This window comes from Lissotriton helveticus, chromosome 1_1 (assembly GCF_964261635.1).
Source record: "Lissotriton helveticus chromosome 1_1, aLisHel1.1, whole genome shotgun sequence".
NCBI classification, from domain to species: Eukaryota; Metazoa; Chordata; class Amphibia; order Caudata; family Salamandridae; genus Lissotriton; species Lissotriton helveticus.
Genome location: NC_136057.1, coordinates 323,571,428 through 323,598,273, shown reverse-complemented (window position 1 = coordinate 323,598,273; position 26,846 = coordinate 323,571,428). Strand labels below are relative to the sequence as shown.

General features: G+C 44.1%; 1 protein-coding gene across 4 annotated transcripts in view; it reads left to right on the top strand.

Moving 5' to 3' along the window:
* DGKI (diacylglycerol kinase iota) overlaps positions 1-26,846 on the top strand; it is a 679,239-nt gene that overhangs the window by 613,906 nt on the left and 38,487 nt on the right. For all 4 annotated transcript variants that reach the window (XM_078671815.1, XM_078671812.1, XM_078671824.1 and 1 more), the window contains 2 exons: positions 15,210-15,247; positions 16,658-16,778. In XM_078671815.1, coding sequence (XP_078527941.1) covers positions 15,210-15,247; positions 16,658-16,778 — 159 coding nt within the window. The remainder of the gene's footprint in view (positions 1-15,209; positions 15,248-16,657; positions 16,779-26,846) is intronic.

The window sequence follows — 26,846 nt, the reverse complement described above, 5'->3', positions numbered from 1 at the left end:
ACCTCAGGTTCACTATCCAAGGCAGGCATTATCAGTTCAAGGTCCTACCCTTCGGAGTGACCACAGCCCCAAGAGTGTTTACCAAGTGTCTGGCGACAGTAGCAGTGCACCTCAGGAGGCAGAACATCCATGTCTACCCCTACCTGGACGACTGGCTCGTTCAAGCCAAGTCGGAACAACAGTGCGCTGCGGACATGTCGACTACCATTCACCTCCTTCACGATCTAGGTTTCTCGTTGAACTACCCAAAGTCGCATCTTCAGCCGGCACATGTCCGGCAATTTCTAGGTGCGACAATCAATACCCTGACGGCCAGGGCTCAACCAAACCAGCTCAGGATAGACAGCATACAGTCTCTAATCCAGAAGTTCAGACCACAACACTCACTTCCAGCGAGAGTGTTCATGCAGTTGATAGGCATGATGGCCTCCTGCATCTTCATAGTCCCTCACGCACGGTTACATATGCGCCCGCTCCAGGAGTGCTTAGCAAATCAGTGGACACAGGCTCAAGGACAATTAACAGACCTAGTGTTGGTTACCAGTCGGGCATACGACTCTCTGCATTGGTGGACTCCACACAACCTTTGCAAGGGCCGACTGTTCCAGGAGCCAGTGCCACAGATTATCCTGACAACGGACGCATCTCTCCAGGGATGGGGAGCTCATCTGCTCACTTACACAGTGCAGGGACTATAGACGACGCAGCAACAAAAGATGCACATCAACTATCTGGAACTGATGGCAATCTTCATGGCGCTCAAGTCCTTCATTGTACATCTGTGCAACAAGGTAGTGTTAGTCCGGACGGACAACATGACCGCGATGTACTACATTCAAAAGCAGGGGGGCACCCACTCGCCACAGCTGTCTCATCTGGCTCAGGGCATGTGGCGGTGGGCCATTCAGAGGAACATCTTCCTCATGGCAGAACACCTCCCGGGCAAGGACAATCAGATGGCGGATCTGCTCAGCAGATACAGCCATCAAATGCACGAGTGGGAGTTACACCCATCTGTACTCCACCCGTACTTCCAGCAGTGGGGTCATCCGGAGATAGACCTGTTTGCAACAAAAGAAAACGCAAAATGCCAACACTTTGCCGCCAGGTTCCCTCACCCACAGTCGCAGGGGAATGCGATATGGATGAACTGGTCAGGCAAATTTGCGTACGCTTTTCCGCCAGCCCCTCTGATACCGCTGGTGGCAAGAAAGCTAAGGCAGCACGCGATGACTCTCATCCTGGTTGCTCCAACGTGGGCGCGCCAAGCATGGTACACCACGTTCCTCGAACTCTCAGTGGTGCCGCATCAAAGACTGCGCCTCACGCCCAGACTTTTGACGCAGAACCATGGAGAAATTCAGCATCCAGATCCGCAACAGCTCAACCTGGCGATCTGGCTCCTGAAGTCCTAGAGTTTGGATACCTTAACCTACCTCCAGAATGCATGAACATCATCAAGGAGGCAAGGAAGCCAACTACCAGAGCATGCTATGCTGCAAAATGGAAGCGTTTTGTCATTTACTGTACAGCCAATTACATCAACCCGCTAGATGCATCTATCCCTAACATCATTTGCTATCTGCTACATCTATACAAGTGCAATCTAGCGTTCACTTCTATTCGGATACATCTATCCGCCATCGCAGCTTATCTTCAGGATAGGCAGCACCTCTCTGTCTTCAGGGTGCCTGCCATTAAAGATTTCCTTGAAGGTCTGAAACGAGTCATTCCCCCAAGAACACCGCCAGCTCCGGTGTGGAACCTCAATGTGGTCCTCACCAGACTGATGGGACCACCATTTGAGCCACTGCACTGGTGTGAACTCCAGTTCCTGACGTGGAAAGTGGCTTTCCTAATTGCTATTACGTCACTGAGGCGTGTTAGTGAGCTACAAGCGCTCACAATCCAAGAGCCATTCATTCAGATTCATCCAAATAGGGTAGTGCTACGTACTAACCCCAAATTCCTTCCGAAGGTGGTGTCACAGTTTCATCTCAACCAAACTATTGACTTGCCGGCATTCTTCCAAAACCCACAAACGGTGGCGGAAAGAATGATCCATACGTTAGACGTACGGAGGGCGTTGATGTACTACATAGACAGGACACAACACTTTAGGAAAACAAAACAACTTTTTGTTGCCTTCTCACCACAACACAAAGGCAACCCTATTTCCAAAGCAGGAATAGCCAGGTGGATTGTTAAGTGCATCCAAATCTGTTATCAAAAGGCCAAGCGCACTTTAACAATACCCCCAAGGGCGCACTCCACACGCAAATTGGGGGCATCCATGGCTTTCCTAGGGAACATTCCTTTAGAGGACATTTGCAGAGCAGCCACGTGGGTTACACCACATACCTTTACAAAACACTACTGTGTTGATGTGCATTCCAAGCAGCAAGCTGCTGTAGGACAGGCTGTTCTCAAGACACTTTTTCAGGTTTCTGCAGCTGGCACGGGCAACCGCCGCTGATGGAGGGACTGCTATGTATTCTATGCTAAGATGTGAATTTAGCAGCCCACATGCCTCGAACTGAATATGCTACTTACCAGTATGCATCTGTTCTTGGCATGTAGGGCTGCTAACATTCATATCGCCCACCCTCCTCCCCGGTGCCTGTCGCAGCTGCAGATATACTATTGTATTCAATCATTAGCATGGACATCCTTTACACTTTTCACTCCATCTTCTGCCACAATGGCGAAAAACAATCTGGGGATGGAGCCGATGCCCATGCGCACTGTAGTCCAGGGGAGGAGCCACCTATCTCAGGATACTTCGAAGACTCTTCCAGGACAACAATGTGCGATCATCCGGACCCAACACTAGGCGGCGATCTAATGCTAAGATGTGAATGTTAGCAGCCCTACATGCCAAGAACAGATGCATACTGGTAAGTAGCATATTCATTACCGGATGTGGTAAATGTAAATACCCCTCAGTCCACGTTTTCAACTTTTACAAGAGGCCACATTTGCAGAATCAGTTTAACAAGCTAAATTCCGTTGTTTTTGCCTTTTTGCCAAACCTTTTCTCCAGTAATTTTTAGAATGTTTGATGTGTCAAAAGATGTCCGGGATAAACTATGAAAGTTTGATAATAATTACGCAAGTCGTAATTCTGATCCCCGTGCAAACTCCAGTTTACACAGGGAGTGGAATTTAGGGCATATTATCAACAACTAGCGATATTTATCGCTAAATAAGCTTAGCGACATTTTTTTATCGCCACGCATCGCCGGATTTTATCGCAGAGATAACGTGCTATTAGCAACGCTTATCTCCAAAGCGATAAACTATCCGGCGATAGCAGCGAAATGATTGAATATCGCTGGAAATCCAGCGATATTCAGGCATTATCGCTAATAGGGACTTAGCCTGAATATCCACCTCCCATTGGATATAAAGGCTAAGAACTGGTCTGAGCAGGCGTTAGTTTTCAGCGATATTCGCGCTCAGCGCAAATTTTTTTGTCGCTACGCCTGTGTTGATAATAGGCGATAGCAATGTTAGCGACTGCTTTCAGTCGCTAACAGGTTGGGCACGCCCACATTGCATGTCATTAGTGATAAAAATCGCTGACATGCAAAGCGGGCCCCAAACCGCTCGCTATCGCCCAAAAGCTGTCGCTAACTGATGTTAGCAACAGCTTGCTAATAGGGCGATTAAGTTATCGCTGCTTTGCGGCCGAAAAAGGCTGCAAAAGCGGCGATAATTTCATTTAGCCTGCCTTGGTAATATGCGCCTTAGTTCTGAACTTGAAATGAGGACCTGAGTGGACAAATATAAGCCCGAGAATGGAACATGGAGTCATTGATGTCTGAGTATTTGGTAATAAATACAATTGCATTGTAGTGTTTCTTTTTGTACAGACGCCAATTTCCAACAGTGTTTGACAGCCAAGTGTTGTAAAGGTGATCTTAGACTGCCAAAGAATGTGTTCCAGGTTCAAAGACAGTAAAATATTGCCCATCCCCCACATTAGGGAGAAGTAGAAAGAAGGGGCTTCTAGCTGATAATAAATGTCAGCTTTGCCACGATCTTTAAAATAAATGAAGAGATTTCATATCCTCCCAAAACAAACATAGATGTACCCTGGCAAAAAAAATGCATTAGAGACCACCACAAGCAAAGCACACATATGTCTACAACAAGTCACTTAAAAAAACCTAAAGAAAGTGTAATATTACTATAAAACTCTTTGAATGTGATTGACCTTCAACAAACAAGATTTCCTTCTGCTGTGGCATCTCACCCATTTCAATCAATCAATCATTTGTATAGCGCGAACTAATCACCCCTATGGGTCTCAAGGCACTGGGGTCTGTCAGGGAGATTAAGTGAGCTGTGCTGAGCTGCCACCGGAGCCAGGGTTTGAACTGAGAACCCCTCACTCCGGAGTCAGCCGCACTGGCTGCTGCGCCACACCTCTCTTATCCACCCCAACTAATGGCATGGCATTTTGTGTGCATTATTATCCTAATGGTTCACACTTGTTTCATAGGCCTGGTCCTGCAATAATTCTAATCATTCTTTTTGATATAAAAAGGTACATTTCTTGCCTCTGCATAAAGAAGATACTTGTCGGCTTATTGTGAGCATTAGTTTTGTAAAGGTGCCGCCAGTATAATGTTGACTCTGACATAATTAATGGTGGTAATTTTGGCATATTGTGGGCATCAGTAGCATGATGGAGACCTGGCACTTCTTGGAATATTGGCATTGTTTATGCATCATGGTTTCCAGACCTGGTGTAATGGTGGTTTCAATCAAGCTCCTATGGCTGTCATTATAAACTTTGCAGAGTGTGGTGGGGTATTTACCACACCGGGTAAATACCATTACCGTACTACTTATATTTCAAGTCGGATCAGAATTTAGCTTGGACGAACTTGGACTGCCCTCTGCATATTCTTTCCTTTCATTATCCTTCCCAATGGAAGAGACTTGGAAACTGTTTACATGCTGTTACAGTACCTGGTGGCATCACTTATTGCCTTGGTATTGTACATGTGTTGTGTGATGCAGACCACATGTGACAACTCTCAGTACATGGCATCCATCCATGAGCCACAAGAGTCCCCTTTATGTCACTCTGGTGTTAGGATTACAGAGCACACCCTGACCCACATCCCATAGTCCCAATTACATTTGTTTGGTATTTAAAAAAAATAATTATTTCCCCTCTTTGAGTCATTAGGGCTTAAGGATTCAAGAGCTGCAGAAAATGTCCTACAGTCATGCCAGAGTTGGAAATTCTAGACTATTGAGTGTGATTCCATGGGAGACCAGAAAGAGAAACGAAAGTACAGTGCTTGTATGTGGAAGAACGAAAATCAGTCACTCTGTGGAAAGGAGGTTGATGGCTCCAGTGACCCAGTGTTCCTCTATGTGTGCATTATCTTATAACATTTGCAAGTCTGGGTCTCATATCCAGGTACTTTGCTGAGAAAGGTATCACAAAGAGTAAGAAAAATATTTTTAAATGTTTGAGGGTGAATGCTGATGAGACATTCCCCTGAAAAACATAAAGAGAAGAACCTCTTCTCTGGCCAGCGAGGTTGAGCCAGAGCAGGTTGTGGAAACGTTTGAGAAACAAGTCCTCCTGTGGGCTTCACGTGCAGAGGAGGATCTTATGAGATTGAGGATTGGGGTGTCCTGTTTGCTGATTTATGTAACATCTCTATTGAATAAGATGATAAGATTGTTGGCACTGTTAAGGATGCGCAAAATGCAAGTGGACTGGGCACTTAATGTATTAAATGCAATTGTACATATCTCGCCATCAAATGATTATGTTTAACATTTTCTTGTACTGAAAGAGGCATTCTTCACTTTATGGTTGAAGCCATTACATGCCCAGGAGGTTAACATTCATTATAAGGACTCTGATATTTGAAAGAGCCCATGGATTGGATATCTTTTCTACTTATCACAGAAGCATTTAAGAATCATATTGCTGGAAAAATGCCTCAATGTCTGTCAATCCGAGAACAGTGCTTTGGAATAGTGGTTTTTTTTGGTGACCTTTCTTTCTCATTAATCACCCAAAGAAATACTCTATGATGAAGTATGCAGTTAATTCCAGAGCTAGACCTAATGAATTGCCAACTTGGTGCCTGATGATTAGTGCCCCAGGGGGTATAGGGAATTTATTGCACATGATGAAATCCAATATCCCTGGTTTCGGAATTTATTGGGTGCAATAAAATCCACTTATTATGAGTTCTTCCCTGAAAAGAGAACATAATTTGCAGATTTTGGTGTTTAGTGCACCAAAATCCACATATTCTTTTATTTAGCAGACATTTTTCACATGTTAAATTCCAGAAGGTTTGATGTGCTAATATTTAATTGGGGTGCAAATTGTATCCCACCTGGTTACGACTGGGCGCAATCGGTGAGTTTAAAGGGTCGGATGCTATGGCAAAGAAAGATTTTGCTTCTGTTTTTTTCAAGGCCGTAAAGCCTGGGAATGTGGGCAATAACTTGACAAATTACTAATATTCATTGTGGCAGCTATTTGAAAAGACAGTGGGCCATTTGCCTGACAGGCTGGCATAGACTTAAAGGCATGCTGTAGCTGATGATTCTGGAATCATCCTTTAATCAAGTCTGAGCTCCAGTAATTCAGTTGTGCAATTCAAATGCCATGGCTACCCCATTCGTGATGCGAAGATGAGGTTGTGTTGCTCTTCACAGCTATCTGGTCCACGATTTTGAACGTGCCTCTGCTTGGCGAACTGTTTTCTGCGATAAACTCGTTCATATTTCAAAGAGTGTAGGCAGGCTTAAAGATCTCTTAAGAGTCCAGAAAGACCTAGTAGCCTACATACTGACACATCAATGCATGTCAATGGCTCCAGTCTTGTATAGGCCATCCTTTCAGAGGTGCCCAGAGCGTCCGCCTCCCACCCTTCCGCTCAAAAACCACCGAGATCATCTGCAGCGTCCCACAGGGATCCTCCCTCAGCCCGACGCTGTTCAATATCTACATGGCACCGCTCGCCCACGTCGCACGACAACATAACCTCAACATTATCTCCTACGCCGACGACACCCAGCTGATCATATCCCTCACCGAAGACCGCCACACCGCCAAAGCCAACCTCCACAGAGGAATGAAGGTCGTAGCCGACTGGATGAAGGACAGCAGACTGAAGCTGAATTCCTCATTCTCTGACCCACCCCATCATCCTGGGACGACTCTTGGTGGCCCACATCACTAGGCACAGCCCCGGAACCCACAGACCACGCACGCAACCTGGGGGTCATCCTCGACTCCACCCTCTCCATGACCAGGCAAGTCAACGCCGTCTCCGCGTCCTGCTTCAACACCCTCCGAATGCTCCGCAGGATCTTCAAATGGATCCCCCCCCCCCCGACACGAGAAAAACCGTCACCCAGGCCCTCATCACCAGCAGACTCGACTACGGAAACGCCCTCTACTCAGGAACAACAACCAAGCTCCTGAGACTACTACAACGAATCCAGAACGCCTCGGCACGACTGATCCTCGACGTCCCATGACGCAGCCACATCACACCCCACCTGAGAGGCCTGCACTGGCTCCCCGTCGACAAGAGGATCACCTTCAAACTCCTCATCCACGCACACAAAGCACTACACAACACCGGACCTACATACCTCAACAGCCGACTCAGCTTCCACACCCCCACCCGAAGCCTCCGCTCAGCCAACCTCGCCCTCGTCACCGTTCCTCGTATCCGGAAAACCACCGCCGGAGGCAGGTCCTTCTCCTACCTCGCCGCCAAGACCTGGAACACTCTCCCTACCAACCTACGACAGACTCAGGACCTGCTGGCCTTCAGAAGGCTTCTCAAGACCTGGCTCTTCGATCAGTAGCGACCCCCCACAACCCCCCCCCCATCCCATTGAGATCCTCACGGGTATGTAGCACGCTTTAGAAATGCAGTGATTGATTGATTGATTGATCACAGAAAACCATTTGAAGGACAGGCAAAAGAAGACACTAACTCTGGACTCCTAGAGTTGCTTTGCCAGTTTAGGGAAAGCTAATTTGATAATTCCCTTATAGTATGACACCAATGACAGGCATAGTGATGGAATTGTTTTCTTGGAACGGAAGAGATCGAACTAAAGTGCCGATTTATATTTGGGTGGTCGGCCTGTCCTAAATTACTCCATTTGCTTGACAGAGGTGCTGACCACCAAATTTCTAAATGTCCACCAGTCCAGTGGACATTTCAAGCATTTGACAGGGGCCGCCGTCAAGGCGTGTATATTTGTAACTATGCCAGATGGCTCCATCAAACATGTGGGAGCCATCTGGCAATCTTACAATTTCTTTTCCCAAAGCGGGATTTTATTTTTGAAAATAAAAATAATAAAATCTCCCCTCGCCATGGGAAGTGGGTATTGAGCACTTTTCAATGCCCTTTATCGCCAAGTTTTTCCTGGCAGTGACGAGCATTGAAAAACAACTATATGTCCACCCATCTAAATTTGGCGAGCAGACATAGAGCCAAATCTCCCCCGGGCTTTACTCCATTGAGCCGTCGGAGAAGTTTTGACCTGCAGAGATGGAGATGTTTCCAGTTTCGCCAAAGTATGGTCTGCCCGAATCAAAATCTGGCAGGCAGACACACCATAGTCTTAGCTGGGAGGGGATTCAGTCGCTGCTGCAACACTATTCCCTTTCTCCTAAGAATTAAATCGGACCCTTTGAACTTAATATTTACTCCAGATTAAGAAAAGGTGTTACAGTCTTCTATTGAGGAGTTTTCATCAAACTGCCCTACAACACTAAAACCTAGAAAACCGACAGCCAACATTTTACAGACACTCTTAAAGAAGAGGTACTAAAGGAAGAATGGAATGTGTGGTTTTACTTTTCTTATACCAGACAGACGACTATTTTAAAACTCAATGCACTCAATGGGTACATGAAAACAGAAAACTGCAAAATTATCTCAAAATGGTCTTACTGGTGCCAATTTGGCAGTCTTAAGAGGAGACAAATCTAATTTCCCTGAATATACAAGATGCATATTTAAACGTCCAAATTCTACCAGTACCCTTACAGTATATGTGTTTTGTGATTGGCAGGCATTTCCAGTTCAGAGTCTTCCCACTCATTCTTAAGTAAACACCACAATATTTTACAAAATTGTTGCCAATGGTAGTGTTGGTTCATCTGCATATTCACAGATGTTCTTTAACCTGGATAACTAACTCCTGATGCAAGTCTCCCAAAATAGTTTTGCTTTGATATGCACACTGAGTTTTTCCTTGACCTGCACTCCACATTCACACCAACCAGCAGACTTCCATTTATTGGATCAGTGATGAGTATTTCTCTGATGAAGGCATTTCTGCTGCCCAAGAAAATCTACACCATAAAATAGATTATTTGGTATTATGTGGAATTGGTGTTGATACTATACATGACTATTCAATTTAGTTTCTGAGGTTGACAAGCATCCTATGAACCATGGATTCCACTAGTACCTCAGGCACGGTTTATAGAGTTATCATTGGTTATAACTTTGTGGAGGCTAATAGATCTGCTAGTGAGGCAGAATGTTTGCAAAGGTCTCCTGTGGTAAATGCAGGCTGATAACGTGTTAAAGGGCCAAGATTCTGCTGGTCCGGAATATCGGCGTCAAGTGATATCAGAAAAGATTCTGTAACATGGGAGGAGCTGAACGTAAGTGAAATTTTGTAAGAAATTATCCTATGTCAATTTCTCAGAGGTAAGCTTGGAGCTGGCAGCCCTTCTATCATACACAGAAAATACGATGTTTCCAGAGCTGATGGACAATACCACTTCCATGCACTGGGTGAATATGAACACAGGAGGAGACAGCCCTTAAGTTGTAAAAAAAAGAAAGAAAAGTGGCACCTATAGGGCTTGTTCACCAATGATGATAACCACTTTCACCACCGACGCTACCTACATAACCACTGGCACTGCGTACTTCCAATGCTAGTGCCTTCAAAAAAGTATATGTGACCTGAGTTGCTTGCAATATCATCTACCTCACAAGGGGTTTAGAGTGCTTCTCTCCATAATAAATGGTAGAGTGTACCATGCACACCCCTGGGCCCCTCTTTACTTCATCTGCTGCACTAAATATAGATATGCCCATCGCCCTGTGTGTTAGGAAATATTGTACTGCTATTGGAAGTGATTGATGTAGCTGTTCCACGTGTAAGTTAATTGTGCACTGTTACTGCTATAGCAGTTCAGAGTGTTTTTGGGAAGCTTACATTATCCTTAAAAACATGGAACTTTAATGTAATGAAAAACATGGAACTTTAATGTAATGAATTCCTTCACAGAAAACAATGGTGGTGGATTTATTTTTTGTTAGTGTGAATTATGATACTATGGGATACGTTTTAACAAAACCAGTGCTGATGCAGGCAGTTTTAGTGAACTCCAGTGCCCTTTACCAACCTGCTTCCCTTATGTCAGCTATTGCTTTGCATTTCTGAAAAACATTGAGTGAAACAAGCAGAGGACGTTGGCAAAGTTGATCAGCGAATACTAACACTATCGGCAGCATCACTGTTTCGTTGGATTTTCTTGGTTATTTCGATACCATGCCTGTATTTTATTTTTCAATATGTTGGTAAAAGAATTCTGGTTCCCCAATTAAGTGTTTATTTAACAACTGGCTCAAGTCAAGATCTTTGTGGGGATGCCTGAATTTGATCAAGGAAAACGATGCTCTAGCACTGGGCTTTCTACCAGAGCATGTTTTTTCAGATTGATCCATTAGGAGGTGGAAGAAATCTAGAAATATTCAAGCTTATGCTCTCAACAAACTTCAGTCATCTTCACACAAATGGACTGGATGCAGTCACACAGCTTTGTGACACTCAAATGTGTAAAGATTCAAGTGTGGATCCACTAGGACACAAAACACCCCTCATGTGTCATGTAGGCTCGTTACTGGTCCCTGGAACTACAGTTTGGTTTAAGTCTTGCTATCTTTTCCATTTAAATCAGATGGTTTACCTTATTCCGTAGGTGGCAGATTGGATCCAGAATCTTTTTTTTTATAGGAGTGCTTCCGCACACCACTGGCTGGTGCCAGGTGGCCATGGTGACTCCACACCACCCCACAAATGATGGTGCAGACCAGCTTATACTCTCCACCCCTGCAGGCAGACTCCAGTTCCTTTCTTTCCACGACTTCTGATACGGATCCGGAGCTCAGTTGCTGAGTTTATCATGTTTTTCATCGACTCCCAAACAGCATACAGTGTGCTAGAGAAGGATGTCCACCCTGAAATTTACAGTATTCAAACTGTTCAGGGACCGCAGGAAGCAGATGTCAGTCATGGATCCACACAAGGTGCGCCTTTGGTGCCTGGGCTCGGGAAACAACTCTAGGTCAAGCTCTCTCATGTATCGGAAGGCGACTCAGGACTAGAAGGTGAAGCTGTACGTCACTGAGCACGAGAGGGTAGTCGTGTTCCTTGCATAAGTCCTGCTCCAAGTCATGGGCCCAGACTCGGCCCTGATCTCTTTGCTGTTCGTTCGACAGTTCTGTTTCCCGCTCAAAGTTTCTGGTAAGCGCTGGGCCAAACACAAGTATTAAAAAGTGAAGCATGATGTGACCCCATAATGACTCCAGAGTGGAGGCATATTGGCGTCAAGATGCAAGCCTCACTCTATCAAGTTTGCCAGTCACTGAATCGATACCTAAGCTGATCCTCACATGTCATGAGTTTCTCAGGCCATCATCAACCCTGCAGCAGATTGAGGCCTTCAAACAGGTCATGCTGTAGGTGGCCAGTGCGCTTTCTTCGGGCTCCTCGGAACCGCAGGGCCCTATAATCTGGTTACCTTCGGCAGGTCCTCCCATGGCGCCATCTGTTCCCTTGGGATACGCTGCTGGGTCTATACTGACTCAGGTGTAGGCTTCCATACCAGTCACATGATCCATGCCAGTTGCTGCCAACATGATGTTGGTGGTTCCAGAAGATGATCCGGTGCCAACACCTATGTCAGATCCCAAACCAACACCTGCCTGACCTCGAATGTTGACGCACCATGAAATTATTAAAGCGCAACCACTCGTCATGCAGCCTGACTCTAACCCTGTGCCTTGCAGCTATCAACAGAGGCTTCAATATCTTTTTTGAGTCAATGTCATCATGTGCCAGAGTAGAGTGCACTCTAGGATGTTTATGATGATGAAGGTGAACTTTTGATGCCTTGTAGCTTGATTTACAAAATGACAGTGGGCTTGACACCTCCCTTGAGACACAGCATGACTCACTGCACAGGCCACCAGTGGAGGAGAGTGCCTCATACACAGTGGTGCTTTGGAGGGCGGCCAAGATGTTAGAGCTACAGCTGCCCTCCATTGATACTAAAACAAATGTTTTGATGGAAAAGAGGAGTGGACCGAAACTTACCGGAGGCCGCAGAGACAATAAGAGGTTCAACGCAGACACTGACCGAAAGTTTCGGTCCACTCCTCTGCCGGACTACTCCATGGGCCAAATTTGGCAACAAGCCAACTAATGCTCTAAGAGGGAATCCCCTCACACATGTAAAGCACCTTAGCGAGTGCTACACATTTTTCAAAATTACACAATCACTTACAATTAAGTAATTTGCACCTACACACTTTGGTCCTGAGGAAAGCTAGTTTTAATCATAAAGGCCTGGCTGAAACATGTAGACCACACCTGGATGTAGGAGACCCTAATTAACACTCTTATAACATCCAACAGCCTTTTTAATGCTAACAGTAACCCAGTTATTAAAATATAATTTTCCCTCGGGTACTGAGACCCCTGTATAGCTTTTAAATTTTCACCTTCACTTCACTACGCTGCACACTCAGAAACATACCTGCTCCGCTGTACTCAGGTGTCGAAGCACACCTGGGACACACTCGGTGTCACTGGGTGGGCCCGATGATGAAGCATGCCACCAACCAGGTTGGTGGGTGAGGGCTTCATGAACAAACAAAAGGGTTTGTACCCTGTCTTACAGTCTTGAGTCTATGTAAATTCACAAATAGGCTAGTCCTTTTTGATCTCACATTGATAATCGAATAACATACTCACTTAGAGGACCTTACAAGGCCATATTTATCAAGGTTGCGTCGCATTTTCATCACACAACGGGGTGCAAAAGTGACACAACCCTTGAAATGCGATTTATCAAGCCATGCAAGGCCACCTTGCGTGGCCTGATTCTCTTGATAACTCCAGAGTTACACAACTCAGCGCAAATTGCTGCCTTGCTGCCCCAGGGAGGTGTTCCATTGGTGTTGCGTGGGTGTTTCTACGCAAAAATCATAGATTTGGACACATTCCCAGATTTTCCCAAAGTGGTAGACCTGGAAAAGCACCAAAACTGCTACAACTCCCCAGGTGAGGCATAACGAGGAGTAATATGTTTATTTCTTCCCTATTTTCCCCCTTCTATGTGTTGCATTCTGCAGCAACATAGAAAGAGGAAAATGCCTGAGGGGATTGTTTTAGTGCTGAAAGGTATCCCTTCATGCACAAAAATAATCGCAGGCATCCTTGACGTACTGCACATTCATGCCCTTTCCCGCAGCTCTGCACTGCGATATGCAATTATTAAAAACCAGTCATTACTAGCTGAACTGGGCACAGTGAGATGCAGTGAGTTGCCCAGTATTACTCGATTTTGGCTCAAGTAGAGATCTCATTGACCCTCAGTTGGCAAGTTAGGCACTGGCCTGCAAATATGATTTACACTCGTGTAGTGGTGTGGCTCACTGGTTAGAGGCGACAGACCCGGAAGCAGAGAACGGCCCGGGACCAGGGTTCAATTCCCGACGCGGCAGGGTCATGGACCAGGGTCAGCGGACTCGATAATTCTCACCTCGGTGCCTACTCTAACCAGGGATCACACTCGGCAACTCTGGGCATTAGCTTGCCTCATCTCTACAACGGCCCCCCACATTCGCCGGGGATGCCTGGTTTCACCTTGGAGATACCCAGTAGGGACCATCTCACAGGGATAGCCAGGACAGGTTCCCCAGCGGTCTACAGCGCCACGACGCCTCAGGGCAGCAGTGCGCTTTACAAGACTCATACATTTACATTTACTAATATTGAAATTGAGTGAATACTTTAAGGTACATTTTTCAAAGCAATTCAAAAGACAGTTTCTAAGAAAATACAGTAGAAAATAGAGCAACAGTATGTTAACATATCCAGAACTGTAACCACCCTTAAAATTAAAGTGCTGACACATTCAAAGAAATACCCTGGTCAGAAAGCTGGCCTAGACAGAGCCAGCCAATCATATACAGACCATCTGTATACTCAGACTCTCTGAATATTTGACATAAATAGAAACCCTCGTATGTTTGGAGTCTGTTGTAATCATAAAGTTGGCATAATCAGCACCTTGCTAGAATCCAACCCCTGACAAAAAATGCACCAAAGCATAATCAGAGAGGCTGTTTTCAAAGTGTTCTGCTATCATGAGAATGGTGAATAGATTGACAACTTACTGCCACCAAATGAGACAAATGCATTTTTTTCTAGAACAATTAGATTTCTGATTCTTCCCCTTCCCTGGATAAGTAACTATTTTATAAAATTCCACGCACTCCCCTATGTATGCTGCATCATGACATTTCCAGAGGAAGCACACTGAGAGAGTTGTGGGATTTCTAATACTTATCTGCCCTAATTTATAGTTGAGCTACTGTGCCTTGTGTGTGTATAGTTTCCAACGTTCTCTTGGGTATCTGAATGGACAGGTGGGTGAATGGCAGGAGATATTAGAATACTTCTGACCCTCTGACAGTTGTGACTTAGTTATAAAAAAAAATCAAATGCAGTCACTCTCCGCTTCATTACAAAGAGCTCTGAGTCTGCTACCAGCTGCATGTAGTGTTTTTTTCTTTAAGAAAGAGATAATTAACAAGTGGATTGACAGTCCAGTGCATGACAGTACAGGATTCTAAAGTGTAACATGTATTATACCCAGAGTACATTCTGACTTCTAGTTATGAGGTTCAGCAGACACAACTCATGCCTCCTGTCTCCTCCCTCCCTCCTGGTCTGTTCACTGTCATGTAGACCTTCCTTTGCTGCTATGTGCCTCACCAAAGCTGTGAGTGAAAGTATGTCTATCTATGCAAGCAGTGCTGGACAGGAGACTTTATGTACCTATGTAACCCATCTTCTGTGCTCTCTCTCTCTTCTAGCACTTGTCCAGGCAGTAATAGCCGAAGATCTAATGAAGGTAAGAGCATTATAAGCTGCTGTGCCAGAGAGGTCCTCATTATGAGAAGTACCATAATCCTGTTTTGTTTGGAAATAGGGGTATACATACAAATTGAGATAACGACAGGTTCTGGAGTACCACCCTACTGAGGCCCTTTCCTGCACACACTTCATCAGGCAAATCTTGGAGAAATACATGCACAGAATAGGTGGCGGAATGATGGATCGTGTGCAAACATAGATATCCATGATCATTTTCCGTTACCGATGTAAAAACGTAAAATATTGTGGTAATACCACATGGTAAAATTACTATGCCCCTTGTGTTGGTTATTTTAACCCCTCTGCTGCGGGGTGTATTCCCCCCACTGTGCTGGGGGCTGCACGCGGCGCCGCTGTGCTTGTGACGAGCTCAGCTCGTCATGAGGCACAGTGGAGCTGCACTCATTACGAGCTGAGCTCGTCACGACCACACCCGTTTTGGAACGTTCAGCACAGCGGGGAAATTATCCCCACGTGTGAACGTTCCAACGGCCGTGACAAGCTCAGCTCGTCATGAGTGCAGCTCAACCGTGCCTCATGACGAGCAGAGCTCGTCATAAGCACACAACAGGTTAAATGCTGTGTTACAGAGGAAGTTCTCTTGCACATCTTATGAGATAGTAGTCATTTCCCATCAATCTCAACGTTACTACTTAAACGCTATGCCCATGCATCTAAAGGTTTTTGTGTTACCCACTCTTCCAGTCCCGCAGGGCTCGTATAGCTGTACCAGTCTGCCTCGTTCCTGAGTTGTTGCACCCATGCTTTATATGCTATTTCCAGCCCTCCAATGCACTCGCAGAAGCCCCACCACTGTGATTCCTCTACGTAGCTCAGACAGTTTACTGTAGGTCTAAATATAGCAGACAGTGCACCGTGCCTCTTTATGGCTCGCCCCAAATATCTCAATCCCAACCTGCATCACACTCATCCTTGATGCTCTCTTTGAGAGCATTCAGTTCATCGCTGTCCAAAAGTGCACAATTTGCTCTACCAAAGCACCGTAGTCCTAACCTCCATCTGGCTCACAAATGAGTCTCCCATCGAGTGACTCTGGTTATTTTTAATCATACCCTACACTAGATTGCAGCTCTCCACCTCCATATTGCAGCTCTCCACCTCCATACTGCTCTTCCGAAGCATCTCAGTCCTAATCTAGAGGAGGATGAGGATCAGCACTGACACAGGCATAGAATGATTCTTATTCACTAATCTGTAGGGTTGCATCCTCCATGCAGGTCTAGCACTGAATTTTAATCTTCATATGCAGCATGCCCCTCTGCTATTCCTCGCATCTGGTAATTCACCTGCCCAAGCTCTATCGTCTTGCACACATTTATTACAGCATGAAGTTATCTTCTCCCTCTGTTCCCGCTGTCATCCGCAGGTCACTGAGAGCTGCAAGGAAGGAGCCAACCTCCTCATCCTTGGACCTGAGAACAGTTCACTGCTTCACCATGCTGCAAAAACCGGGCAGGCTGAGACTGTTGGGTACCTCCTGGAGCATGGTAAGTGTTGTTGTGAGTTGGTCTCATGGTTGTATTCCTGCCCTTCTTTCCCAGTAGCTCCCAATGGGGTCAAGGCTTTAAATTACATTCTCAGTTCTGGACTTCAATCATATTTCACTTCTGTGTTACTCATAAATGATGACACTGACATATGGCTCACTAAATAACAACTATCCAGCCTTTTGAATGGAAGTGTCCACCATTACAAACTGTTTGTGTCTTACTTTTCTAAGCTATGCCATGACCTATTATGCATTCCATCACAGAGAAACCCTTGGGACTTCCATACACTTTTCCTTTGTCCTACTACTTACGTATCTGATTCTACCTACACCCCTCCATTCACATATCTAAACACTCGAACCATATGTCTGATTTTCAGCAAGCTCCATTGTAAGAAAGTGCCTTTTTTTGCTTTTTATGCATGATCACCCCCAAAGATTTGGACTGATGCTGTTGGTTTTTCAAAACCAAGAGTGCACTGAGGCCTGCTAACCAGACCTCAGGCTATTGTTCTAAACCCTTGCAAAATGTATGTTGAACTGGTTACCCCCAATTGGCATAAGCTGACTTACTTATAAGTCTCTAGTATATAGTACCAAGGGTACCCAGGGCATGTAGGTTAGAGTGTCCACCCAGGGCTGCAGCACTAATTGTGGCACTGTGCATGTGACAAAGTACAAAAGGACTCCCAGCCTTCCACTGCAGCCTGGTAGAGCAGTTCTAAAACTTCTAGTTTGACTTTGCTATTTAAACCAATGACAAAGTACCCTACTTTCCTTAACAATATTTATGTCTCCCCTAAGAGGGCCTATCGAGACCTAAGGCAGGGGGCTGTATATTATTAAGTGGGACATATACTTTGATATGTCCTAAAAGTAATACTTTAAAATTGTTTTTACTGTGGGAAAGCCAGTAGCTGCATGGGCTAATACAGAGATACAGACTGACATCTCAGTCCTGCTAACTTCTGCATGGTAATACTAAAATGGATACTTAAAGGTATCAAATTAATTATGGCATTAAACCCGACTTGAGCCCCATTCAAATTCAATATCACTTTTAAGGAAAGACAATGGCTATTACACAAAGCATATTGGACACCCGCACGACTAGCTTCACTAGATCTTAGAGAAAGTAACCTATGCTGGAACTGTGAGAATGAAAAAGGAGACCTAGCTCACCTTATCTTACACTGTCCTAAAGTAAAAAGCTTCTGGGAAGAGGTATTTATGTTTATTAAAAAAATACTGGGATGTACACTAAGTCCACACTTCTCAACCCTCACTTTGGCGGTTGTAAGCACGAACCTGAACTCCCAACAAGACCGGGACCTTCTAGACCTCTTGCTAACCTCGGCAGTTAAAATGGTGGTTTCCACAAGTTTTACAAAAAAAAAAAATGGTGGTTTCCAAGTGGAAGGATACAGGGAGGGCATCATTCAAGGGGTAACATACCTGAGAAGTGCTGAAAGCTTTGCACTCCACAACTCTCCCTGGAAGCCAGCGACCAGGGGTATGTGGGCCACACTGGATGAGTTCCTGGGTCACTATGAACCCCCGTGAGCACCAGGATCACAGAGAGATCTACCAAAAAAGCCTTCTCCACACACAAAGATAGAAGTGCGAGCAAATTACCTCGGCGCACACCCTTCTCTTCCTTTCCTATATGCACTTTTTCTTTTCCATCTTTTCACTCATACCTATAGTAGGACAGTACTGTGGGGGTCATCCGATCTTGTAAACCATATTGTGTACCCCAATCAGGTACAACCAATTGGGGATGGTACCCCGTGAAGGGGAAGTGATGTTTTAAATGTATGTGTAAAATTCTTAATAAAATACTTTGAAATTTGAAAAAAAAGTTGTCACTCTGTAACCCAGTTTATCTGATGGCCTTCTGCAGTTGCTGCCAACCAGACAGCCTTCTGCCCTCCTGAGGATTAGTGTGAACTACTCTCAGATGTGAAAAAATAGAGGTCTGCCACAGAGGGACTTGTTAACTTCCCCTTGCGGGAAGCTAAACAGGGTGATGGTCCAAAAAGCAACCTTTAAAAGAGAAGTTGTCTTTGGTGGGCAAATGGTGATCACATATGTGTAGGCCTGCCCCTTTGTTCAGGTAGATGTGCTGGTGACGGGAACAGAGAGGGGAAACCAGCTGCCATACTGTTTTTTCCGTGAGCATGTAGCCCACAGATAGCCACACCCCTACGATGGGCTGCCAAGTTCTTAACATCCAAGGAAGGGATCAGACATCTTGGGCGTGGACAGAATAGTGCGCTCTGAGATTGCTAAATGCCACATATAGCTGAAAGTCATCATAGGACGAGTGGGATCCTTGTAGCCCATTGGCTAGTGGTCACATCATCACCTCATACATTTTCGGTGCATAAATGTGGCACCCCTGAACTCAGTTCACATCTGGACTGGAGAGAGGTCCGAAGCAGGACTGTTCTGCTGATCCCTGGACCTGGCAAGAGAGACTGCACCAACCGCTGAACTGCAGCTCATTGAGCTAGCAAAGAAAGGACTTTGCCTGTGGTGCCTGGTGCAACGCAAAGTTGCTCCTGAGCCCCAGACTGAAGTAGTTACTCAAGTGTCAGTTGGCTGACTGTCTGTTCCAGCACCAGAGCCACAAAAGCTGAAGCCATTTGCAAGAATTCTCCACTGACTGCTACCATGCAGCCAAGAAAACCTCCAGACTCAAAAGTTTCACCTGTGTCTGCCGACTCAGGGGAGTCATCAGAGTGTGTATTGGTTGCCAAAGACAGACAGCAGCCCTCACCAAAAGATACAGCTGGACCGACTGTGACTGGATATCGGTACCCAGCCCGTGCTAGGCTACTACTGGCTAAAAGAGGACTTTGAGGGACTCCGATTCCTGCGGCTGAAATGGCCCCACCTTACCCATGGACTAAGGAATAACCCCAGGTTGGCCCCGTTGACTGCTCAGCACCCAGAGCATCTTTGAGCAGCGTCAGCATCCTGCATACCCAGCATTAGGACTACTCTGTTGAAGTCTATGGCAGTCTTGATGTAAAGTGTGGAACTGGACTTGAGATTGTTTTGGTGATCAGGTAAGAGTACAAAATACTCTTTATTGGTTCCCCTGACCTTCTTTCTGTCAGAATGGGCCACCCAGTCTGGGCTGGAGTAGCCGAACACAACTCTTTCAAGCTCTTTGAAAGTTTACAAACTTTACGGCTACCAATGCTTGTTTGCGATTTTGACTAAAATGCTGAGATTTAAATGCATTGGAAAATCTATGTCTCCGAAACTCTCCGGTTGATTAGGTTCATCTTGGAGTCTAAAAATTCATTAAAATATATTCTCTTTTTATTAATGTGTTGGATTTATTTTGAGTTGTGTGACTTTCTTATTTTGTTGTTTGGTGCTTTTAAATACTTTACACTAGTTCCTTTGTTTAAACCTTGCTGCTCGAAGCCACAGCTACGCAGAGTTGAGCTAGTGGTTTTACAAACGAGCCTGACTAGACCGAAGACGGTTTGGTGAGTGTATTACATGGTAAGGTCGCACAACCATACCATATAATACACCACAGTCCTCACATTACGTCTGATTCTCAGCAAACCCATTAACACATTAGATGCTCCACATACTCTCTACCTTGTTCTTCACTTCTCCACTCTCCTATCCTCTTGTCTTCTCTCTCCCCCTCCCACCCCTGCATGTCTCATCCTCCCTGCTCCCCCTGTGTCTGATTTCCTTCTGCCACCCTCGCTGTACCTTCGAAGTCCATTGGCTGAATCCCTCAGAAACCAAGTAAATAGAGGTAATTAATACGGTAACATTGTTCCTGTTGATATAATGTAGCATTTTTTTTATTAAGTAGAGTAAGTCCTCTATGAATTGTGATTTAGGCAATGCAATTGCCCAAAGCAGGTGTCCTGTCTCTTTACGTTATACTGTTAACTGGAAGTTAAGAAACAACATCATTGAATGTTCTTATGTCGATGAAGTGAAGGTAACACACAATGTGAAGGAAGGAATGCTTGAATTATTCTGAAACACTTGACTACTTTCAGTAGCATTCCACTCATCCATGTATTTGCTTGTCTACGCCATCCGAGAGGAACATCAGCCACATGCAAACCAGGCACTGCCCCAAACGAAGAGCGTAGCACGAACTGTTGGGTTACCTCCCCGCTGAATGGGATCATAATCAACGACACAAATGAGGCCAAAGACTATCTGGTGTTACTGGGTTCCCGTTCAAAGGGATGGTGGCTTAGCAGGTTGGGCAGGTCTGTTTCGTGGCCTAGACTGATTTGCATATGGTTGATTTCTGTCTATAACACATTGGTGATTCTACCAAGAGTAATTTCCAATGGTTATGATTCATTCAGATTTCGAACCATCAGTATTTGTTTTTCTTTTGATTAGAGAGATCAAACATCTACTTAGTTCACCTTGCATTCAGTTAATTCCAATAAGAGTTCCCACCGCTCTACATCGGGGTCTTCAACAGGTAGCTCGGGAACTACTGGTACCAGTGTCCTGGAAGTAGCTTGTTGATCTAGCCATATTAAAGAAGGCAGTACATTACTTCTACGTATCTGTGACGTCACAACTAACCAAGCCACTGGCATAGCTACATGCTTACACAAACCCACACTGTGACACCCTGCAGTACCTGTAACATGACCACCTGTGTCTACTCTCAGTTTAGCAAAGTCACACACAGAATATTTATCTGAAGCCGAATTCTGCAGTCATACAATGTGTGTGAAAACTGGGCCAGAAAACATGTGACAGCAATATCTATATTGGAGTCGCTAGAGTGTGGGACAGTCAGAGCACAGTTAGCAACCATGTCGCCAAGAAGAGCAAAGGCTGGACTGACAGAGGAGAAAGGTTGTGCCTTAATTGTTTCATATGAGTGGAGTGTACATATGTGTATTCGTTTAAATGTTTCTTTATGCATGTATACGCTTAGACTACCCCATTATTATAAATGTAAGTATATGTTGGTAAGCATAGTTTTATTTACATAACTCCACATTATTTTCTCCTGAAGAAATATAAATAAAACTTCAAGGTACATTGATGTGGTACATCTATACTTAAGTATTTTTGCTTTATATTTTGTATTAATGAATATTCTGGATGCGATATTTTTTATCTACAAAGTTTGGTCACTGTTGTGATTGTCTTTGATCTAGTCACCACTGCAGACGCTTTTAACGTCATTAGCACCTCAGGAGTATTTTCATCGATCGGAAATAGCTCTCATTGTAGAAAAGGTTGAATCTCCTGGTTTAAACAAAGTTGGTATTGGAACATCCATTGCTGCATGCTGGGAAGTTCGATGTATACAACCAATGTATTCTTTGCCTCCATTCATAAGAATATCGCGTATTGTCTGAGTGCTAACATTACCAAGAGGCCAGTGTTATACAGGTGACTGGACAGCAGGAAAGGAAAAGTTAATTAATATAATTCTAGCACAGAGCTTATCTTCTCCTTCATGATGCATCCCAGAATACTTTTTCCCCCGAGCATTTTTAAAACATTGCCTACCAACATTCCAAGATTTTCTTTCTTTTTTAAATAATTCCAAATAGGTTTAAAAAATAGTCAGTGGCTGAAATGGTCCTTTATAATTTTCCGTTACATATAGAAACAACCATTGGCAATGTCAATAGGTCTGGCTTTAATGTGCTAAAATATGTAAATACAGTTATTCACAAATGCTGTTTGCATGTGTCACCTGCATGAATGCTGTTTAGCACATTAAATCCATACTTATTTGTTTTGCCAATTTTGGGAAAGAGTAGCAAAACAGGATTGCTTCTGTACATAGTGCAAATAGGGGATTCCGAATGAAACTGACAAATGGTGTGATGACTGAGTGTAGTTTTAAAATATTAAATAGTCCTTCCTGCATTCCAAAGCAAGGGATTATTTGTAGGTGAAATGATACACTAAATAGCCAAAAGCATGGGATGAGAGTGAATTACTCCTCCGGATGGAGCCCAAAACCCACTCTATGTATATCTTTTTTTAAATGGTAACAATAGATTGTCAGACAGTCCTAAAAAGCAAGAAATGTAGTTAGTGGGCAGAAGCCTCATAGAAGAGGAATATGACACCCATCAGACTGCTTTAGCATCCCATAATGTAGTGAAGTTTCTGGAAATATAAGTACATTTTGGAGGTCCTATTGGAGGGAAGAATTGAATCAATATGCCATTATTAATGCATCTGGTCTCAGTGGAGACAGGTGGGTTATTTATGAATTTAATGAAAATATACTCGACAGTGAGCTGGAATTGAAAGTAAGCACTTTTTCCTTCTCCATCATGGGACCTCTGTTATTATTAATGATCAGATAAGAGATTAACAAGCTCACTTCCTACCCGGGAGGATAAGGATGTAGAGAGAATAAAAATGCCCCTTACAAGTAAAGAATGAAATGTGAAATTAATCAGTTGAACAAGTTCTTTCAAATTGCCTAACGCATGTATTTTTCTATATTGGAATTTTAATACAGACTGCACCTAGAAAAAGTATGGACTGACCTTAATGTGCCTACTTTGCAACTTTATTTAAAAAGACAATTTCTCTAAAGAACAGGGATAGTTGATTTCCCTCTGGTGGATCTCCAACCTTATTTTGTAATAAGAGCTATTTCATATCAGTGGAAATCATCCTGAGCTACTGTTATTATTAGTTTTGTATTATGACCACGCTAAAAACAATTACATTAGTGGCTACCATATGCAGGATTACCAGCAGTGGTCACCTAAACGAATCAGGCAGTTGCCAGCAGTAATGTAAAAGTAGGTTTTATCAATGTGGTATCCCTCAACATGGGTAATACATGACAGACATAGCTACAATGTCCCAGACACGATAGTAAGAATATTAGAAACAAGTCTCTCTAATGCTGCATGATTTATCACTCATATATTAGCTTTAAATATATTTGAGAAATTCAACCATTTTTCTTCAAACATCAGCTTAGGAGAACATATACACATTTTGTTTGGTTTCCAAATACTAACTCAACCAAGCAAAAACTTCTTAATTTAGTAGGCTGGGCTGCACATAGGAAAGCTACTCACAGGTAGGCGGAGAGCTACCAGTAGCTCACCAGGTTTAAGCGTACCTGAATTTTTGCTGGGGCAGGCAGTTCCAAGGTTACCTCTAACACTTGGCATCATCTCAGATTGTATCCTGTTCCCCCGTAAGCTCATTGTTACATCAATCAAATACATGGCATCCTATTCGACTCACCCTTATACTTCAAGCCCCACATGAGCAAAACAGCAAGAAGTTTGGTCCCCTTAAGCTTCTCTGTAATGGTAAAGATGTCCTAATCACCACTTGATCCCTTTTCCTCTCGCATCCCCATTTCTACATCTCCTCTAACCTAAGAGACTTCTATTCTCTTACAGCCGCTATTTCCAAAGTCAGATGACAGCCTCATTGCAAGAACATATTTATGGAAAAACATCTCCCTCGACTTCCACCATCTTCCCCTTCATCTGGTCAAAGGGAGGACTATATTTAAGTACCCCAAAGGCACTGTACAGAAAGCTATGTGCATGTACTGGTAATAAAATGTTTATCCTGTGTCTTCAGTGATTTTTCTCAAGAAGTTGTTTTTATTATCATCACCGCATGACCCTAACTGGTGGGAAAGATTTTGTAGTCTTTGCTGCTGATTATGGTTTCTTGTGTTCTCTTCTTGAAGGAACAAATGTACCCACTTAAAGGCCTAACTTCTCTCAGAACTTCTGGTTATAATCCATATTGTGTTCCTTGGTGGTTTAAAACCACCTCTAATGACCTGCTCCCCTGTCCCTCCTACGAAAACTCCAAATGACATGATTAATCCCCTCCATCCTCTGTGAACTGGGGTTTTCCATGTGCCCAGTACCCTTTCTGATGACAATTCCTACAATTACGTCGCTCCTCCAATACCCTCGAATATCATCCAGTCCTAAAGCTTTCTTATAATAAGTTAATTTATTTTTCAAGTTTGAATCTGTTGCAAATGCCCACGCCCTTTCAGTACAGTGTATACAGACTGGGATTGCTGTGCCTCTTTTCATGTACCCTCATAAACCTTGAAACGTTTTCAGAGTCTCTTGCTCTACTCTCCCCCTTGCTGCAGAGGTTCATTGCAGAACTGGAAATGCTGTCCCTGATGGGCCTCTCCAGCAGTTTGCACAGACCTACTTACTTTCTGGATCGTGCTCCCTATGATTTCAGCTTTCATTCGTTCTCCCTAATTCCATGTCTTATTGTTGGCAGATTTTAGGGTCTGGGATATATTTTCTAAATATCCCTCTTATTGAGTTACCTGCAAAATGCTACCTCTCATTCTGGACTACTCCCCAAGAGTTTTATGTTAATGATTTTAAAGTGCTACACAGAGGTCCACATTGCTTCAGTACTAGTCAGAACACAAGTCAGTACTGTAGAAAGGATGTTAGTTATAATATAGGCCTTTTCAAAAGCTATAACAATATGTATTTGACGAATATACTGAGGCCCCATGCTCATTGTGCCACAATAATCAAGCTATACCTCATTAATTAGACCTAACCACGGTACTATCTTTCGGGGGGCACTTGTTTTACGATTCATAGAGCCACTGGCCTGATTGTTCAGGATGGACTGTTCATTTTAGGGGTGTGAGAAATGAATATAATTTGTTATTGCATATTTACAAAGAATTTCAGGAAAATTACACGTTACGTGAAATGTACATCCATCAGTCATTGCTATATTTAGCAGGAAATGAGTCCCTGTATCTATTTTTTATGCAAAGTTGCATCTTATGGTAAACATTTTACACGAAGAGCACAATTTTTTATTGGCTCATGCATTATTCACCTACGTTAGGGTTGCCCGCATAATGCCCCAGCGCTCGCAGTAAAAGTTTGCTACAAACAGCATGTAATAACACAATGTGGCATAATCCCTGAAAACCGGGCCAGTCATCCTCATCCTAAAAAAAACACTCTGAATCCGGCAATTCCAGACAGCTTCAGACCAATTTCCAATATTCCTCTTCTTGTGAAAGTGCTGGAGAAACGTGTGCAGCTACAACTACGCTAACATATCGCTAATTTCAACTTGCTTGACGAATTACAATCTAGGTTCAAGCCTGGACATAGCACAGAAACTACTATTCTTCACATCATAGATGATGCTCTCCAAGCCCTTGACCAAGGCAAAAACTGTCTCTTGATCCGTCTGGATCATTCCTCAGCATTCAACACAGTCAATCACGCCTCCAACACAGGATGGGTCTAGGAGGTACAGTCATCAAATGGTTTGGTTCCTTCCTCCAGAATCGCACCCAGAGGTTCTTAGTCAAAAGCAACTCATCTGCTCCTTTCCCGATATCAATTGGTGTCCCTCAAAGTCCTACTCTGTCCCCTACCCTCTTTAATCTCTACCTTGAACCATTAGCTGAAATTCTTCGCTCGGCCAAAATCTCCTTCCACATGTACGTCAATGATACTCAGATCTACATCAAAATCTCTTCTCTAGAGGAGATTACCCATCTGAATGATGCCCTGAAACTGACTGGTCAATGGCTTGCCAACAACAAGCTTAAACTGAATGCCCAAAAAACGGAGTTCCCCCCTCTAAAAGCTCCAATGACATCCTGGAATGGATTAACTTGATCACAGCACTTAACTGCACACCGACCATAGTGGATTCTGCTAAATCCCTCTGTATAACCTTGGACAGCAACCTGAATATGCGTGAACACATCAACTCGATGGCCAAAATTGCCAGGTTCCACCGGAGCTACTTGAGAAAACTAAAACCCTTCCTTGGAACTGCGGACCTAAAAACCGCAGTACAAGTGTTAGTTATCTTCAGAATTGAATAAGGCTGCTCCACCCTATCTGGCCTACCAAAGACATCTACGGCCCCTTTAAAAGCTTGCCTCAACGCAGCAGCTAGACTCTTATCTGGCTCAAAAAAATGTGACCACATTTCACCATATCTGAAGGCCTTGAACTGGCTTCCTCTTGAAGCCAGAATTCAGCTCAAGCTGGCCTGTATCACACACAAAGCC